Source organism: Bubalus bubalis, chromosome 1 (genome assembly GCF_019923935.1).
Source record: "Bubalus bubalis isolate 160015118507 breed Murrah chromosome 1, NDDB_SH_1, whole genome shotgun sequence".
Taxonomy (NCBI): Eukaryota; Metazoa; Chordata; class Mammalia; order Artiodactyla; family Bovidae; genus Bubalus; species Bubalus bubalis.
Window position 1 is genome coordinate 10,711,679 of NC_059157.1, and position 21,238 is coordinate 10,732,916.

The following is a 21,238-nucleotide window of genomic DNA, read 5'->3' on the forward strand; positions in this document are numbered from 1 at the left end:
ACAATATAGGTGGTTGGCCAGATTTGGCCAATGGGTCATGCTTGCTTATTATGTCTATGATGAATAAATCAAAATAGAATATGAAAAATTGTTCTAGAAAAAATGAGAACTGTAAATGGCAACAGAGGACCAAAAAAAGAGAGATAAAACAGAAAACATATACTAAGTTGACAAAGTGAAATACAGATGCATCAGAAATTAGATTCAGTGCAAACTGTCTAAACATACTAATTAAAAGAAACAGGTTGGTGAAACAGAGGAAAAAACACATGGTCCAGGTGCTGACTGGAAATTCACATAATATATAAAGACAAAAGCAGTTAAGAAAACAGATTCAACATATGAACATTCATCATAAGAAAGCTGGAGAGGCTATATTGATAACAGATGAAGCTAGCTTCAGAAAAAAGATTATCATGGACAAAGGATATTGCAGTAATAAAAAGTTCAATAATAATCTTAAATGTTTGCATATCAAACATAAGAGCTGCAAAAATATGAAGCTAAGATGAATACAATTGAAAGAATAAACACACACATACATAATTTAGTTGGAGACTTCGACAACTCTCATAATTGATAAAAGCGCTAGACAACAGGAAATTGTTCAAAAGACATGAAAAATATTATCAGACAATGTCTATAAAACTGGCATTTATAGAACACTCAACTACAGCATGATATATGTCTTATGCAGTTTGTAACATATATGGCTTAAACCAAGGTGTTCAGGGACTTCAATAATTGCAAGGTTTCTACCCATGATTGGGTTTCCCTGGTGGCTCAGTGGTAAAGAATCCGCCTGCAATGCAGGAGACCCGGGTTTGATCCCTGGGTGGAAAAGATCCCCTGGAGAAGGAAATGCCAACCCACTCAAGTATTCTTGCCTGGGAAATCCCATGGACAGAGGAGCCTGACGGGCTACATACAGTGAATGGGGTCACAAGAGTCAGACATTACTTAGCAACTAAACCACCACCACCCATGATATGAAGTTGCACAATTTTATGCCCTGGAAAAAGTTAAGCCAATTGCTCAAGGTAGGGAAAAAGGATTAAAAAGAAAAGGAAAAAGTTAAAAAGAGAAAAAAAAAAAAAAGATGATGAGTCAAAATGCTCTCATACTTACTTAACAAAGTTCTACGAAGAAAAGGGAAACAAAAATATGATCAAGTAAACAATACGATAAAACTTCTCAAGACAGATGTAAATTAGTACCCAGACTGAAAGTGCTGTAATGTAACAAGCATGTTGGATGATAAAAGATACCATGGAAGGATAAAAAGATCTTAAATGTTTCCATGAAGAAATAAGCTATTAGGATGTTGAATCCTGACGTCAATATAGGAAGTCAATAGATAATGCCTAATTTTGAAGCATCAGTATGAACAAAGCTAGTGGAGGTGATGGAATTCCAATTGAACTACTTCAAATCCTAAAATATGATGCTGTGAAAGTACTGCAGTCAATATGCCAGCAAATTTGGAAAACTCAGCAGTGGCCACAGGACTGGAAATGGTCAGTTTTCATTCCAATCCCAAAGAAAAGCAATGCCAAAGAATGCTCAAACTACCGCACAATTGCACTCATCTCACATGCTAGCAAAGTAAATTCTCAAACTTCTCCAAGCCAGGCTTCAACAGTACATGAACAGTGAACTTTCAGATGTTCAAGCTGGATTTAGAAAAGGTAGAGGAATCAGAGATCAAATTGCCAACATCCATTGAACCATCAAAAAAGCAACCGAGTTTCAGAAAAAACACCTACTTCTACTTTATTAACTATGCCAAAGTCTTTGACTGTGTGGATCACAACAAACTGTGAAAAACTATTCAAGTGATGGGAATACCAGACCACCTGACCTGCATCCTGAGAAATCTGTATGCAGATTAAGAAGCAGCAGAACTGGACATGGAACAACGGACTGGTTCCAAACTGGGGAAGGAGTATGTCAAGGCTGTATATTATCACTCTGCTTATTTAACTTATATGCAGAGTACATCATGAGAAATGCTGGGCTGGATGAATCAAAAGATGAAATAAAATTTGCTGGGAGAAATATCAATAACCTCAGATAGGCAGATGACACCACCCTTATGGCAGAAAGTGAAGAAGAACTAAAGAGCCTCTTGATGAAAGTGAAAGAGGAGAGTGAAAAAGTTGGCTTAAAATTCAACATTCAGAAAACTAAGATCATGGCATCTGGTCCCATCACTTCATGGCAAATATAAGGGGAAACAATGGAAACAGTGACAGACTTTATTTTGGTAGGGGGGCTCCAAAATCATTGCAGATGGTGACTACAGCCATGAAACTAAAAGACACTTGTTCCTTGGAAGAAAATTTATGACTGGTTGGTCATAACTTTAATAGACAGCTTATTAAAAAGCAGAGACATTACTTTGCCAACAATGGTCCATTTAGTCAAGGCTATGGTTTTTTCAGTATCACATATGGATGTGAGAGTTAAAGAAAATTATATAAATTTTCTATAAAGAAAGATGAGTGCAGAAGAATTGATGCTTTCGAACTGTGTTGTTGGAGAAGACTCTTGAGAGTCCCTTGGACAGCTAGGAGATTGAACCAGTCCATCCTAAAGCAGATCAGTCCTGAATATTCGTTGGAAGAACTAATGCTGAAGCTGAAACTCCAATACTTTGGCTACCTGATGCAAAGAGCTGACTCATTTGAAAAGACCCTGATGCTGGGAAAGATCGAAGGCAGGAGGAGAAGGGGATGACAGAGGATGAGGTGGTTGGATGGCATCACCAACTCAATGGACACAAGTTTGAGTAGACTCCAGGAGTTGGTGTTGGATAGGGAGGTCTGGCATGCTGCAGTCAATGGGGTTGCAAAGAATAGGACACGACTGTGTGACTGAACTGAACTGAACTGAAATTTGAATACTCAAGGAATTTATTGGGCATATTACTCAGAAATATAGAGCAAAAGAATGAACAACTATTTCTACACGTATAAGCATGAATAACTATCAAAGACGTAGCTTTGAGCAAATATGTTTAAAACACACACATTGAGAACACATACTCTATTATTTACAGAAAGCTCAAAGAAAGATCAAATTAACCAGTGAGTAAGTGTCAGGATAGGGGGAGGGAGGATTTAGGAGTCTTCTGATATGTTGATAAGATTTTATTTTTTGACCTCTGTGATACTTATACCTATGTATGACTTGGCCAAAATCAAGCATGCTATACATTTATGACTTGTGCAATGTTCTCTATACATGATGCACCCCAATAAAAATTTTATTTAAAAGAAAATATCCACTAAGTTATATGCCAGGAAGGAAAGTTTAAAAAGAAAAGGATAAGGATTCAAGAAGTGTAGATTATGCAAAGAATTGATTTAGTTGTTTACAGTAGTCTTGTAAAACCATTTTTATTTGTAATAAGAATATTTGCTCTATTTGGTAAGATATAATTTTGAAAGAAAAAGTAAGTAGTAGAGTTGTATGCTTCAACTTGTATACATCTTTTAACAAGCTATTCAAAATAGTTCTGAAATGATATATAAAGTAAGAACAAAGCAAAACAATAATACATAGTTAGTGGTTACATGTATTTGTAACAATAGTATAAAATATGCAAAAACTAGCAAATATGAAGTCATGCCTTCTGTTATTTCCTGAATTTGAAGGAGACATAACATAAGGCTTTAACTTTTCCCTAAGGTTTTCTGTCCTTAGGAAATCTGATACAATGCTATTATCTTTTATGCCAGGCTGGTGAAGAGATATAGTCATATCTCTTTGTATCATTTTCCTATATTTGAAATTTATAATAAAATAAACTGAGATTAAAATCATGTTGTCCCAACAAAATAATAATCCATACAGATATAGAGAAAAAATCAAGTTTACTTCACTATGTAAAATAATATTTATAAAACACAATATAAAGTTTAGAAGAAAATAGTCACAGAGAGGACACATATTACATACCACAGCAACATCTGCATCATAGCTTCTATTGCATATTGTGCCAGGAAATGTTGCTCCCACATATTTAGGCTGGTTCCTGTAACTACATCATTATAATGTTTCTTTTTTTTATTAGCATGGTCAGTCAGAATGATTCACAAGCTTATTTATTAAGTTAAATCTCCCATAAAATTTAAAATAAGTTTTCACCTGCTATCACAACATTGTGATGTACATTGTGATTGCCTATACCCCAATGCAAAATAAAAAGTTAAAAAAGAAAAAAAATAAATAAATAAAAAAAAAATAATAAGTTTTCAAACATACTATTTTTAATCTGAATAATACCTAATATATTATACAAAATGCTCAAATTTTTGAAAACTATAATTCACCTTAATACCAATTTTTTTTCTTAACCTAACTCCTTGACCTGATAGAATTTTATTATATCAAATTCTCCTCAGTTTCCCTTATTCAGCAATTATTTTGGTCACTAAAAATTAAAAGGAATTTTTAATTTATGGAAAATAATTCTTGCCATCTAAATATAAGCAGTTTTTAAAATTATAGACAGGCATTTCTTCAATCATGCCTACTCTTTGCGACCCCATAGGCTGTAGCCCACCAGGCTCCTCCGTCCAGGGAATTCTCCACAAGAATACTGGAGTGGGCAGCCATTCCCTTCTCCAAAGATCTTCCCAACTCAGGGATCAAACCTGAGCTTCCCACACTGCAGGCAGATTCTTATCATCTGAGCCACCAGGGAAGCCCTAATCATACTACCAAAAACCTAAATGTTTCTTTATCGAACAGTAGACATGAAATGCATTCACAAATTGTAGGTAATATTTATTAACTGAATAGTATCAGTTTTGCATCCTTAATAAGTTGGGGTTTGTATGTATTCTGTCATATAGCTGATATTATAAAAGCTCATGAAATATTTTTTCATATGAATCATATTCCAAAATATTTTGTCATATAAGTGATTCAGATTGTTTTTATTTTTATCATGTTTCCTACTACACTATCACCTCGATGCAACAGCTATATTTTACTTAACATTTTCAAAGGGGCCTACAGAAAACTGAAAAACACTATAAATGTGTTATATTATAAAATTAATGAAATTATTTATGTATATCTCTTTATTAATGCAGAATATTGTGCTTACATAAGTAAGAATGTTACATCGTGGGGCCGAAGGATAAGATAGTCCTGTTTCCATGCCAAAAATCTTTGTAATAAATCATCAGCATCTCCAATGGTGGAAATTTGGTTTTTATCTGACCACAATTCCAAGGAGGATAATATCACAGTCAATTTGAACTGACTAAACATCTAAAAATAAGATTTATATTGTATACATTCAAATAAAATAAATCATTACATCAAAACAGTACATAAAAAATAAAGTTTACTTGATTACCTTGGATATTAACTCAAATAAAGGACTTGAAGTCATTAATTTGCCATGATATAATGAAAAGGTTTTCAATGACTTTTCATAAATTTATACATGTAAAAATGTTAAAACTTACTGCATTGACAAGGCCAATAATCTGGATAATTTTCTGTGTTACAGCCATCATTTCTGATCCCATATAATCATACTGAAAAAGAAATTTTTTACGACTCTTTTAAAAATGTAAGTGACAGCAATTTTTCTTGTATGATGAATATCTCTTGATGATAGCAAGCAGGAAAACCATAAGATTTGTGAGATGAATTAAAATATACTAATATAAAGATAATAATATTTACCATAATGAAAACAAACAACAATAAAAAAAAATCATACTTAGGGATTCAAAATAGATTCTCACTTGTTATGTATTTTAAAGACACTGTCCAGCAGAAACAATTGAAATCAAGAGGTACTAAAATAACTTCACAGATCTGTCTGTATTATAAAGGGATTTCTTGAAGTAGATATTTTCTAAAACAGAAGAAATCAGTCACAGCATTTCCCATTGCATGCTTAGCAATTAAAGAAGAGTAAATAAATATTAAAAATAATCAACATGCTCAAATAAATCTTTAGGAAGACAGAAATCTTAATGATGTAAAGTGAAAATTATGTGGCATGAATTATTCAAAAAAGTTTGATAAAGAACAAAATGAAATAGGGTAAAGGTGAAAAAAAGAAAATATTTTTTTTGAAACTGATAAATATATTTTTAAAATATCATGTATGAAACAAGTTGCCAGTCCAGGTTCAATGCACGATACCGGATGCTTGGGGCTAGTGCACTGGGACGACCCAGAGGGATGGTATGGGGAGGGAGGAAGGAGGAGGGTTCAGGATGGGGAACACATGTATACCTGTGGCGGGTTCATTTTGATATTTGGCAAAACTAATACAATTTTGTAAAGTTTAAAAATAAAATAAAATTTTAAAAAAAATGTAAAAAAAAACTGTAGTCAATTTACAATATTATATTAGTTTCAGGTGTACACCATGGTGATTCAATATTTTCTTATTGAATAAAATACGCCATTTAAAGTTGAAAACACTATCAATACTAATCACTTGTGAGAAGATGGAAGAGCAAACTGCTACAGTCACTTTTGAAAATTATCAATATCCCCTAAGAGTAATTTACACTAACCTAATGACATAATGATTTCACTCTTATCTAGATATGCAAAAGATATTATGTTTACCAAATGGATATTTTTCCAAAAAAGAAATGCAAGTGACCAACAGGTACACAAAAGGTATTTAACATTACTAACCATCAGGGAAGCGAAAACAAAATCCAGAGTGAGATTTCACCTCACATTGGTCAGATGGCTATCATCAAAACAACAAAACAAAAGAAAAAAAAAAAAAACAGCTTACATATGCCTAAGAAATCTGTATGCAGGTCAAGAAGCAAAAATTGGAACCAGACATGGAACAACAGACTTTTTCCAAATTGGGAAAGGAGTACATCAAGGCTGTATATTGTCACCCTGCTTATTTAACTTAAATGCAGAGTACATCATGTGAAATGCTGGGCTGGATGAAGCACAAGATGGAATCAAGATTTCCAGGAGAAATATCAATAGCCTCAGATATGCAGATGATACCACTTTCATGGCAGAAAGCGAAGAGGAACTAAAGAGCCTCTTGATGAAAGTAAAAGAGGAGTGTGGAAAAGTTGGCTTAAAACTCAACATTCAAAAAACTAACCAGTCCCATCACTTCATGGCATATAGACAAGGAAACAATGGAAACAGTGACAGACTTTATTTTCTTTCCAAAATCATTGCAGATGGTGACTGCAGCCATGAAATTAAAAGATGCTTGCTCCTTGGAAGAAAACTTATGACCAACCTAGTCTGCATATTAAAAAGCTGACATTACTTTGCCAACAAAGGTCCGTCTAGTCAAAGCTATGGTTTTTCCAGTAGTCATATATGGATGTGAGAGTTGGACTGTAAAGAACGCTGAACACTGAAGAATTGATGCTTTTGAACTGTGGTGTTAGAGAAGACTCTTGAGAGTCCCTTGGACTGCAAAGAGATCCAACCAGTCAATCCTAAAGGAAATCAGTCCTGAATATGCATTGGAAGGACTGATACTGAAGCTGAAGCTCCAGCATTTTGGCCACCTGCTGTGATGAACTGACTCATTGGAAAAGACCCTGATGCTGGGAAAGATTGAAGGCAGGAGGAGAAGGGGGTGACAGAGGATGAGATGATTGGATGGCATCACCAACTCAATGGACATGAGTTTGAGCAGGCTTTCGGAGTTGGTGATGGACAGGTAAGCCTGGTGCGCTGGAGTCCACGGGGTTGCAGAGTCAGACACGACTGAGTGACTGAACTGAACTGACAAATGCTGGTGAGCACGTTGAGAAAAGGAAACCCTTGTACTCTGTGGGATTGTAAATTGGTACAGCATTATGGAAAACAATATGTTGCTAAGTCACTTCAGTCGTGTCTGACTCTGTGCAACCCCATAGATGGCAGCCCACCAGGCTCCCTCGTCCCTGGGATTCTCCAGGCAAGAACACTGGAGTGGGTTGCCATTTCCTTCTCCAATGCATGAAAGTGAAAAGTGAAAGTGAAGTCGCTCAGTCGTGTCCAACTCTTAGTGACCCCATGGACTGTGGCCCACCAGGCTCCTCCGTTCATGGGATTTTACAGGCAAGAGTGCTGGAGTGGAGTGCCATTGCCTTCTCCGGAAAAACAATTTAACAGTTCCTTAAAAATTAAAAAAAAGAACTGCCATATGAATGACAATCACTTCTCAGTATAGAGCCTAAGAAAGTGAAATCAGTATCTCATAGAAATATCTGTATTCTCATGTTTGAAATGTGAAAACAACTTTAAGTGTCGTCAAAAGATGAAAGAACAGAAAAAAGTGGTATATATGCACATAGGAGGAGGGCCTGGCAACCCACTCCAGTGTTCTTACCTGGAGAATCCTATGGACAGAGGAACCTGGTGGGCTAAAATCCATAGTGTTGCAAAGAGTTGGACACAACTAAAGTGACTTAGTACAGTACATGTACAATGGCATAGTATTCAGTCACAAAAAGGAGGAAATTCTCTCATTTGCAACAACGTGATAAATCTGGAGGGCATTGTGCTAAGTGAAATAAGCCAACCCAAGAAAGACAGAAACTGTGTTGTGTCATGGCATCACTAACATGTAGAATCTAAAACAAACAAACAAAAACAAACAAACAAAAAAAAGTCAAATTTCATAGAAACAAAGAATAGAATTTTGGTTGCCAGAGGAAGTAATGGAGAAATGTAGGTCAAAGGGTACAAACTTTTCAGTTATAGGTTCTGAGTATCTAATGTGCAGTACAGTGACTATAGTTAATGATATGGTATTGTACACTTGAAAGCTGATGAGTTCTCTTAAGTGTTCTTACCACACACACACACACACATACACAGAACATAATGTTAATGCTGTGAGGCAGTGAATGTGTTAACTATCTTGGTCTTGGTAAACAATCCGCAATGTACATGGTCATCAAATCTTCACATTGTACAATTTAGCCATATACAATCATATTTATCAATAATCCCTCAAAAAATTGGAAAAAAATATTAAGTCAATTGGTCAGCTGGCAAATATCTATCACAGTTCAAAGAAAACAGTGTGACTGGAGAGGGTACAGCAGGTTAAGGAGAGGGCAAGGCAGTTAGGAAGTGTGGTCAGAGACCCCAGCCTGATCTGGGGATGAGAGGGCAGGTAGATAGTACTGTGCATCCTAGGCTAGTCCAGATGTTCAAGCTGGTTTTAGGAAAGGCAGATGAACCAGAGACCAAATTGCCAACATCCGCTGGATCATTGAAAAAGCAAGAGAGTTCCAGAAAAACATCTATTTCTGCTTTATTGACTATGCCAAATCCTTTGACTATGTGGATCACAATAAACTGTGGAAAATTCTGAAAGAGATGGGAATACCAGACCATCTGACCTGCCTCTTGAGAAATTTGTATGCAGGTCAGGAAGCAACAGTTAGAACTGGACATGGAACAACAGACTGGTTCCAAATAGGAAGAGGAGTACGTCAAGGCTGTATATTGTCACCCTGCTTATTTAACTTATATGCAGAGTGTGTCATGAGAAATGCTGGGCTGGAAGAAACACAAGCTGGAATTAAGATTGCTGGGAGAAATATCAATAGCCTCAGATATGCAGATAACACCACCCTTATGGCAGAAAGTGAAGAGGAACTAAAAAGCCTCCTGATGAAGGTGAAAGAGGAGCGTGAAAAAGTTGGCTTAAAACTCAACATTCAGAAAATGAAGATCATGGCATCTGGTCCCATCACTTCATGGGAAATAGATGGGGAAATGGTGGAAACAGTGTCAGACTTTATTTTGGGGGGCTCCAAAATCACTGCTGATGGTGACTGCAGCCAAGAAATTAAAAGACCCTTACTCCTTGGAAGAAAAGTTATGACTAACCTAGATAGCATATTCAAAAGCAGAGACATTACTTTGCCAACAAAGGTCCGTCTAGTCAAGGCTATGGTTTTTCCTGTGGTCATGTATGGATGTGAGAGTTGGACTGTGAAGAAAGCTGAGTGCCAAAGAATTGATGCTTTTGAACTGTGGTGTTGGAGAAGACTCTTGAGAGTCCTTTGGACTGCAAGGAGATCCAACCAGTCCATTCGGAAAGAGATCAGTCCTAGGATTTCTTTGGAAGGAATGATGCTAAAGCTGAAACTCCAGTACTTTGGCCACCTCATGCAAAGAGTTGACTCATTGGAAAAGACTCTGATGCTGGGAGGGATTGGGGGCAGGAGGAGAGGAGGACGACAGAGGATGAGATGGCTGGATGGCATCACTGACTCGATGGACGTGAGTTTGAGTGAACTCCGGGAGTTGGTGATGGACAGGGAGGCCTGGCGTGCTGTGATTCATGGGGTCGCAAAGAGTCAGACACGACTGAGCAACTGAACTGAACTGAAGTGAACTGAGGCTAGTTTGGGGCTATTTTGGGATCCTAATTACATACATTTGTTGTTGTTTAGTCACTCAGTCCTGTCTGAATCTTCTGTGGCCCTATGGACTGTTGCCCTCCAGGCTCCTCTGTCCATGGGATTTTCCAGCCAAGAATACTGGAGTGGGCTGCTATTTCCTTCTCCAGGGGATCTTCCTGACTCAAGGATCCAATCCACGTCTCCTACATTGCAGGCGGATTCTTTACCAGTGAGCCATGGGGGAAGCCTCTTAACTATATCCAAGTCACACCTAAAATTAAATCTTTTTACTTGGAAATCATCAGAAAATTACATACATTATGTCTTTAAGGAAGTTTTTCATAATGCTTAAAGAGAGAAGGCAAATAAAGCACAAGGTCCCACTTTATAGCACAGGGAGCTGTATTCAATGCCCTGTGATAAACCATGATGGAAAGAATACTAAAAAGGAATGTTTATATGTATTAACTGATTCACTTTACTGTACAGCAGATACTGGCACAACATTGTAAATCAATTATATTTCAATAAAAAATGAATTAATTAAAAATAAAATAAAAAATGTCTGGACTCTGAAAGATAAATTGCTCCAAATTGGCAGTTCCATGTTTTAATTTTTCTATAAACATTTAGCAAAAAAAAGTGTAGCTACCTTTCCATGATCATTAGAACATGTATACCTGTGGCAGATTCATTTTGATATTTGGCAAAACTAATACAATTATGTAAAGTTTAAAAATAAAATAAAATTTAAAAAAAGAAATATTAATTTTGAAACCTGCAAGAGAGCTAACAATATAATAAATTTCCATAAATTGATTTCATAAATTTAATATTCAGAAATGATTAAACATTTTGGCTGATGTTCTCTAGGTGATAGCAATAAAAAAATTAAACTTTAAGAAAGGAAAGTAAAAATGGGAAAGAAGAGAGAGAGCAACGGAAGGAGGGGAAAGTTTGACTTACCAAAGCTTTTTCGACTATAATGTGCATTTCTAGATATTGGGGCAATAGTTCTGAAAAAGTTTTTTCCTGAAAAGAGAATTAATCAAATGTTAATATGTTTTGAATTTATTAAACAGTGACATGTAAAGGAGGCAAGTGACCTCATAAAACCCTCATGAGGTCTTAACTATAAAAATTAACTGCAAATCAGAAAATTAACTTGAAAACAAATTCCAAGTTTAAAGGAATCCCAGTGAGCCTGCTAGAGTAAGGTAGAAGTCTAGGTATTCACTATTAATACTGAATAAGAGAAAGTGAATAACTCCATAGCTCCAGAGCATAGGCTCTGTGTCCCATTTGATACAATGTAATAATCCTTGATTGTGTCAAGTTAGTCAGCTATAAATCATCAATTTATTACATCATTTAGTACTCTAATGGTGATTTTTACAGGAGCTGTATATCTAACATGCTGAAATACCATTTCAAACATGGATATCTTAAAGGACCTACAATTTCTTCCTTGACCCAAGTACACTGGTAATTAAATCTAAGTGTAAGGAGGGAACAAAGATGGCATCTGTCATAAAACAGCTTTTTTTGTTACTGTTATTTAGTCACTAAGTCATGTCTGACTCTGTGACTCCGTGGACTACAGCCCACCAGTCTTCTCTGTCCATGGAATTCTCCAGGCAAGAATACTGGAGTGGGTTGCCGTTTCCTTCTCCAGGGGATCTCCCTGACACAGGGATCGAACTCGTGTCTCCTGCATTGACAGGTGAAGTCTTTACCACTGAGCCAGCAGGGAAGCCCCACAAAATAGCATAGCTTACTATAAATAAACAAGCAAACAAAGAAACTGGATTCAACTGGTAGAGCCTAGGCTTACATTTTCACAGGGAAGTAAACTATGCATGCATCTTAAATGTGTATATACTGAGATGCTGATTTCTTTTCTTGGTGTTCAAAATTAACTTAAAAAATATTTTGTATTTTGGTTGCTCTTACTGTGCTTGTATAAAAATATAAGCCACTGTTGACAACCATGGATTCCAAATTGCAGCCTGGTTGAATATAATTACAAATTATGTACACACCATAACCAATTTTCCATATGTTTCTACACAGCAGATTTCATATTTTAATAACAGTGTTTTTTTCCCCATTTGCCATTTCAAATTTATATTCTTATTTTCAAAATAATAAAGCTGTATCTTTAATACCTGTGTTTTAAAATGAACTTATAGTACCATTCATCATAATGTCACATGTCATTTTCAGTAATTGAACTTCAAAATCCATTCATTTTAATGGGTTACTTTTATTCTCTTCTTTAAAATGTTTTGTTCAGTTTTTTAAAAATAAGTATTGAATCATAGAATATTGCCAAAATAGATCACAGGTCTCTTGTAATTCTCCCTGGTGGTTACATCCTACAGAATTACAGTACATTTTCAAAACTGGGGTATTCACCTGGTACAATGTGTATGTGTATAGCTCTACATCATTTTGTCATGTGTATGTTTATATAACCACAACTCCAATCAAGATACAAAACTATTTTGTCACCATGAAGATTTCCCTTCTTGTACCTCTTTAAAGTCAATTGAGATTATACAGTCTGAGGAAGAGAAAGATATCAGAATGGAAAAAAATGAACAGAACCTGCTCTTTTCCTATGGGGCATTTTCAAGCACACCAACATGTATACAATGGAGGTAATAGGGAGGAGATAGATAAAAGGGCAAAAAGGAGCTTCAAAGAACTAATGGCCAAAATGTTACTAAATCTCATGAAAAAATTAAACATCCAAGAAGCTTAATGAACTTCAAGTAGGATAAACTCAAAGGGATCCAATCAAAGACACACATAAGAAAACTGTCATAAGGCAAAAACAGAGACTCTTGAAAGAATCAACAAAGAAGGGCCACATTGTGCACAAGGAATCCTCAATAAGATGACTAACATCTGATTCTTCATCAGAGAAAATGGAGTCCAAAAGATAGTGAACTGAAATATCCAAAGTGATGAAAGAAAAACACCTGTCAACTAAGAATTCTATATTCAGCCTACAAATTAAAAGTTTAATAATATAGAAATGATACAGTATTTTAGAAAGACATGTCCCAGTAGTATGTAAACCTATATATCAAAATATTAAAAGCAATGTTACCAGGGCAGTGGTAACTAGTGTTTCTATATTCCTAATTTTATTCAATAATAAGCACTTTTGCTTGAATAAAAATTAAAAACAAGAAATATTACATAAGACAACATACAACAATAAGCTTGGGATACATTATTGCATATTTCCATGTATTTTAGATGGAATATGGATGTTTTATATACCCATGTAGAAAACAGATACCAAATGTTATATTGCTACTCAGCAGCTAAATACTTCCTTTTCCTGACTAACACAATTCTACAAAAGTAATTTTATAGTGTGTCATGACATCAGAATTGTCTCAGTTACCTGTGAGCTTAAATGGATTGTATAGGACTGATCTTTCTGCCAAATATTGCTGTAATTTTCTGCAAACATTGGTTTATCTGGATGGTCATTTTTCATTTGATAAATTATGTGCTCAAATCTTGCTGAAAATTCCAAAGGCTCAATGCCATAGCTGATATTTTCAAACTGAAGGAATCCCCTGAATATTTAGAAAACAATGACATAAAAATCCTGCCAATAATCCCATCATCCTGCAAATGATTCCATCGGATTTATAATTCAAAATGCCATAAGAAATGAGCAACCATAGTGAGGAACATGTTTTAAAGTCACTCTCTTTTCCTACTTTTTTTTCAGCTACCACTAGTAACTGAGTAACCACATCTGCCTCAGTTTTTCTCATGTATTAAAGAACTAAATATACTGAGAAGTATTTTGTTTTTTCCATATGCAGTCACATTCATTCAAGGTGTATTAAGGCCATGCATGGGGTTGCAAAGAGTCGGACATGACTGAGCGACTGAATTGAACTGATTTGCTGGAAACCAAGGCATTTGTTGAGAATTCCAAGAATAAAAAGTTCCTGTTCTTACAGAGGGACAGTGAATATATACAGTGGAGGTCTAAAAAGGCTGATATGTAGGAAAACCACATTTAGAAAATGTCAAGTTTCTGAGTCAACAAATTCTGGACATCAGGCAATGAAAAGCAAAAGGAAGGTGGGAAGAATCTTTTTGCTCTGCTCTGGGCCTGTATCTTCATCTGATAAACTCACCGCCTTCTTCCTGCCACTTCAATTATGAAAATTATCACCCCTGCCCTTTTACCTCTGAGGTACCTTCTCAGCTAGTCGTCTTACATCTGATACAAAGCACACCTACACTGAGAATATACAACTTGCGCTTAGTTAAGTAACTACTTAATGTAATTTTCCATAACTATTCCAGATAGCTGATACAAAATACAACAATAACATCCAGGGAGATCCAGGGAGATATTCTAAAGGATTTAGGGGGTGGGTGTGTTTGAATTTTTTTTTTTTTTAACGCATCTGTCTCTTTCTCCTCAATATCTTGAACATATCTTCAGTTAGGATTCCCTTGAGTGATTTCACTTCAATGGTTACTGCAAAGGCCCATTTATTAATATTAAAAACTAAGGCCATCATGAAGAAAACGTTCCAACTGGAATCCTCCTTAAATATCCCAGATTTGTGTTTTGCAGCCACTAAATTTTATTTTAAAGTATATCCTAATTTTTCATGTATAAATAACCTCAAAGATTCTGTTATGTGTTACTCTCTCAGTCATGTCTGACTCTTTGGGACCCCATGGATTGTAGCTCACCAGACTCCTTTGTCCACGGAATTCTCCAGGCAAGAATACTAGAGTGGGTTACCATTCCTTTCTCCAGGGAATCTTCCCAACCCAGGGACTGAACATGGGTCTCCTGCCCTGCAGGCAGATTCTTTACTTTTTTAGCCACCAGGGATGGGCAGTAGCCCGCCAGACTCCTCTGTCCATGGGATTTTTTCCAGCAAGGATACTGGAGTGGGTTGCCATGCCCTCTTCCAGGGGATATTCCCGACCTAGGGATCGAACCCACCTCTTCTGTGTCTCTTGCATCACAGGCAGACTCTTTACCCACTGAGTTATGGGGAAGCCCCAAGATTCTGTTACCTGAGTCCAGAACAGATGCTGAGTGTCACGACTGAACTTGGGAAACCTGCAATGTATCCTTGATAATGACAATGCATCTGAAAAACAGTACAGTGAGGCCAATAAATAAATTATTCATGCATAAAATGTATTGGCAAATGTTATAAATATTCAAAACATTAAAACAGTTGAAAGTAATAAGTTTCTGTATCATAAAGATTTATTAAAAGTGGTGGTCAACTCAAACTCTTCCAGAAAATTGCAGGGGAAGGTAACCTTCCAAACTCATTCTATAAGCCCACCATCACCCTAATACCAAAACCTGACAAAGATGCCACAAAAAAAGAAAACTACAGGCCAATATCACTGATGAACATAGATGCAAAAATCCTTAACAAAATTCTAGCAATCAGAATCCAACAACACATTAAAAAGATCATACATCATGACCAACTGGCCTTTATCCCAGGGATGCAAGGATTCTTCAATATCCACAAATCAGTCAATGTAATACACCACATTAACAAATTGAAAAATAAAAGCCATATGATTATCTCAATAGATGCAGAGAAAGCCTTTGACAAAATTCAGCATCTATTTATGATAAAATCTCTCTAGAAAGCAGGAATAGAAGGAACATACCTCAACATAATAAAAGCTATATATGACAAACCCACAGCAAACAATATTCTCAATGGCAAAAAACAGAAAGCATTTCCCCTAAAGTCAAGAACAAGACAAGGGTGTTCACTTTCACTACTACTATTCAACACAGTTTTGGAAGTTTTGGCCACAGCAATCAGAGCAGAAAAAGAAATAAAAGGATTCCAATTTGGAAAAGAAGTAAAACTCTCACTGTTTGCAGATGACATGATCCTCTACATAGAAAACCCTAAAGACTTCACCAGAAAATTACTAGAGCTAATCAATGAATATAGTAAAGTTGCAGGATATAAAATCAGCACAGAAATCCCTTGCATTCCTATACACTAATAATGAGAAAATAGAGAAATTAAGGAAACAATTCCATTCACCATTGCAATGAAAAGAATAAAATACTTAGGAATAATACCTATATATAGAAAACTATAAAACACTGGTTAAAGAAATCAAAGAGGACACTAATAGATGGAAAAATACACCATGTTCATGGATCGGAAGAATCAATATAGTGAAAATGAGTATACTACCCAAAGCAATCTATAGATTCAATGCAATCCCTATCAAGCTACCAACAACAAGAGCTAGAACAATAATTTTGCAATTTGTATGGAAATACAAAAAAACCTCTAATAGCCAAAGCAATCTTGAGAAAGAAGAGTGGAACTGGAGGAATCAACCTGCCTGACTTCAGGCTCTACTGCAAAGCCACAATCATCAAGACAGCATGGTACTGGCACAAAGACAGAAATATAGATCAATGGAACAAAATAGAAAGCCCAGAAATAAACCCATGCACCTATGGACACCTTATCTTTGACAAAAGAGGCAAGAATATACAATGGAGAAAAGACAATCTCTTAAACAAGTGGTGCTGGGAAAACTGGTCAACCACTTGTCATAGAATGAAACTAGAACACTTTCTAACACCATACACCAAAATAAACTCAAAATGGATTAAAGATCTAAATGTAAGACCAGAAACTATAGAACTGCTAGAGGAGAACATAGGAAAAACACTCTCTGACATAAATCACAGCAGGATCCTCTATGACCCACCTCCCAAAATATTAGAAATAAGCAAAAATAAACAAATGGGACCTAATTAAAATTAAAAGCTTCTGCACAACAAAGGAAACTCTAAGCAAGGTGAAAAGACAGCCTTCAGAATGGGAGAAAATAATAGCAAACGAAGAAACTGACAAACAACTAATCTCAAAAATACATAAGCAACTCCTGCAGCTCAATTCCAGAAAAATAAACGACCCAATCAAAAAATGGGCCAAAGAACTAAACAGACATTTCTCCAAAGAAGACATACAGATGGCTAACAAACACATGAAAAGATGCTCAACATCACTCATTATCAGAGAAATGCAAATCAAAACCACTATGAGGTACCATTTCATGCCAGTCAGAATGGCTGCTATCCAAAAGTCTACAAGCAATAAATGTTGGAGAGGGTGTGGAGAAAAGGGAACCCTCTTACACTGTTGGTGGGAATGCAAACTAGTACAGCCACTATGGAGAACAGTGTGGAGATTCCTTAAAAACCTGGAAATAGAACTGCCTAATGACCCAGCAATCCCACTGCTGGGCATACACACCAAGGAAACCAGAATTGAAAGAGACACATGTACCCCAGTGTTCATCACAGCACTGTTTATAATAGCCAGGACATGGAAGCAGCTTAGATGTCCATCAGCAGATGAATGGATAAGAAAGCTGTGGTACATATACACAATGGAGTATTCAGTTCAGTTCAGTTCGGTCGCTCTGTCATGTCCGACTCTTTGCGACCCCATGAATCGCAGCACGCCAGGCCTCCCTGTCCATCACCAACTCCCAGAGTTCACTCAAACTCACGTTCATTGAGTTGGTGATGCCATCCAGCCATCTCATCCTCTGTTGTCCCCTCTTCCTCCTGCCCCCAATCCCTCCCAGCATCAGTCTTTTCCAATACGTCAACTCTTCGCATGAAGTGAACAAATACTGGAGTTTCAGCTTCAGCATTATTCCTTCCAAAGAACACCCAGGGCTGATCTCCTTTAGAATGGACTGGTTGGATCTTCTTGCAGTCCAAGGGACTCTGAAGAGTCTTCTCCAACACCACAGTTCAAAAGCATCAATTCTTTGGTGCTCAGCCTTCTTCACAGTCCAACTCTCACATCCATACATGACCACTGGAAAAACCATAGCCTTAACTAGACGGACCTTTGTTGGCAAAGTAATGTCTCTGCTTTTCAACATGCCATCTAGGTTGGTCATAACTTTGCCATTAAAAAGAATACATTTGAATCAGTCCTAATGAGGTGGATGAAACTGGAGCCTATTATGCAGAATGAAGCAAGCCAGAAAGAAAAACACCAATACAGTATACTAACGCATATATATGGAATTTAGAAAGATGGTAACGATAGCACTGTATGCGAGACAGCAAAAGAGACACAAATGTATAGAACAGTCTTTTGGACTCTGTGGGAGAGGGAGTGGGTGGGATGATTTGGGAGAACGGCATTGAAACATGTATAATATCATATATGAAACAAATAGCCAGACCAGGTTAGATGCGTGATACAGGATGCTCGGTGCTTGTGCACTGGGATGACCCAGAGGGATGGTATGGGGAGGGAGGTGGGAGGCCGGTTCAGGATGGGGAACATGTGTACACCTGTGGTGGGTTCATGTTGATGTATGGCAAAACCAATACAATATTGTAAAGTAATTAGCCTCCAATTAAAATAAATAAAATTATATTTAAAAAAATAAAAAATAAATGTAGTTTTCAAGGAAAAAAAGTATTTGACACATTTCTTTAATTTATACCAATGAGGTGCCCAGACGTGTTCTCTGGATCTGGATTTCATCCCTATCATACATGGAATATGGAATAAAATATTTGTATGAAACTGCCAACATGGAACAAGCATATCCCAATGGTAACGGTAAGCCCACTTGAATAAAGAAATGTGTGGTAATGAATGTCTACGGCATCTGGGTCTTACCTTAAAATATGAAGACTCAGAATGCAAAGATCCAGTTTCATTATATGTATAAACCAAAAAGTTCTGGGATACAAATGAGCTAAGGAAAACAAAAACTAAAAGTGGTTGAGTCATGAATTTACTATGAACATAAACATTAAAATAATAAAAATAAGAGTAAAATATATAGGATTCATATAAGCATATTCTTTAATTAGAGTAATTTTAGCATGCCATCACAGTGTAAATTCTCTGACCTGGCATCTCAGAGAGTTAGGGCTTTCTTAACACCAGAATAGACTTTGAATCCTCCATATCAGATATTTGTGTGTGTGCGTACAATGTCTTCATTCAACAATATTTGCTGAGTGCCAACAATCTGATAGATTCAATTCAAGGCACTGGGGTACAGCAATATAGAAAAGACAAAACCACGGGCTTCCTCACAATGAGAGACACATACTGCTAGTATGTTGAAAGTGAAAGTAAAAGTGAAGTCGCTCAGTCGTGTCTGTCTCTTTGAGACACCACGGACAGTAGCCTGCACCAGGCTCCTCCGTCCATGGGATTCTCTAGACAAGAGTACTGGAGTGGGTTGTCATTTCCTTATCCAGGGAATCTTCCCGACCCAGGGATCGAACCTAGGTCTCCTGCATTGTAGACAGAAGCTTTACCATCTGAGCCATGTTAGGTGATAATAAATAAGGCCTGAAGGTTGGTTGCAAATGTAGACAGGATGGCAAGGAAAGGCTAAGTGATTTGATTACTGAAGTCCCGAAAAACAAGCCCTTGGATCTGCACAGATCTAGGAAGGAAATGCAAATATCCTGAAGCAGAGATAGGTTGTGTATCTACGAAGACCATCTAGAGGGCAAAGTACCTGTGGTGAAGTACGGAGACAAGACAAGAGACAATAGTAAGAGATGGTGTCCCAGAGATGAGAAGCCACCACTGGGAGATTCTGAGCAGGAAAGGTGCAGGATCAGACCAACATTTTAATAGAATCAGACTGAACGTCCTGCTGAGAATCTACTGTAGGACAGATAAGCACAAACAAAGAGATCAGCTAGGCTACAATAGCTGGATGATAGGCTATTATCCAGTAAAGACATGATGGTAGCTTGAACTAGGATTGTAGCAGTGGTGGAGATCCAATTGCTGAATGCATTTTTAAAAAATAATCATTTATTTTTCATTGACTGATGATTACTTTAAAATATTGGTTTTATTTCTGTTGAATGCATTTTGAAGGTAGATCACATGGGATTTAGTAATCCACTGGATGTGGAGGAAAACAGAAGAAAAACATAAGACGTCAAGAGTGACTCTAACATTTTTGTTCTGAGAAACTGAAAGAGTAGACATGCCATTTACTAAATCCCCGAGGAAAAGATAAATTTTGAAAAATGATAAGAAGTATATTTTAGGCACATTAAATATGAAAATTACAGCAAACTCTTGGTTATCAAATAAGAAGTCAAATACACAAATGTGGCGTTCACTAAAGACAAATAAAGATATAAGTTTGGGAGTAATCAATACACCCATAGAAGCAGATGAAAGAACCAAGTGATTGAGAATAGCTAGGGAAAAAAGGGGGGGTTTAAGATACTCCTAAGATGAGAGAGATGAGGTGGAATCAGAAAACAAACAAAACAAAATCTGAGAAAGACTGAGTACACTGATAAGAGACAAACCAAGAGACTTGCTGTGTCCTGGAAGCCAAATGAAGAAACTGTTATAAGGAGGAGACGCTACTCAGCTATACAAAATGCCACTGACTGATCAAGAAAAATGAAGAATAAAAAGTAACTGGCATTTAGAAACATGAGGATCATTGATGATCTTATCAAATAATATTTTTTTAATGAAATGGTAGTGATCCTAAAGACCAACATGAGTTTAATGACCATGAGTTAGATGAGAATCGTCATGAATTAAGTAAGGAAAATTTTCTCAAGCCTTACTCAACCACAAAAATGCAGGCAGACAAAATACAGTTGTTAAAACATTTTGATATTTGGCAAAACTAATACAATTATGTAAAGTTTAAAAATAAAATTAAATTAAAAAAATACATATTTTTAAGATGTATGTTTTAAGATGTTTAAGATGTAGGCAAAGAAGAGGCTATTTGAGTATATAAAATGT

At 36.4% G+C, this 21,238-nt stretch overlaps 1 protein-coding gene across 1 annotated transcript in view; it reads right to left on the reverse strand.

The window, feature by feature from the left end:
• ADAM18 (ADAM metallopeptidase domain 18) overlaps positions 1–21,238 on the reverse strand; it is a 94,205-nt gene that overhangs the window by 72,227 nt on the left and 740 nt on the right. The window contains exons 3-9 of the mRNA XM_025278171.3: positions 19,109–19,187; positions 15,465–15,541; positions 13,807–13,984; positions 11,352–11,417; positions 5,487–5,558; positions 5,120–5,286; positions 3,964–4,045 (exon numbers count right to left, since the gene is read on the reverse strand). Of these exons, the coding sequence (XP_025133956.3) occupies positions 3,964–4,045; positions 5,120–5,286; positions 5,487–5,558; positions 11,352–11,417; positions 13,807–13,984; positions 15,465–15,541; positions 19,109–19,187 (721 nt within the window). The remainder of the gene's footprint in view (positions 1–3,963; positions 4,046–5,119; positions 5,287–5,486; positions 5,559–11,351; positions 11,418–13,806; positions 13,985–15,464; positions 15,542–19,108; positions 19,188–21,238) is intronic.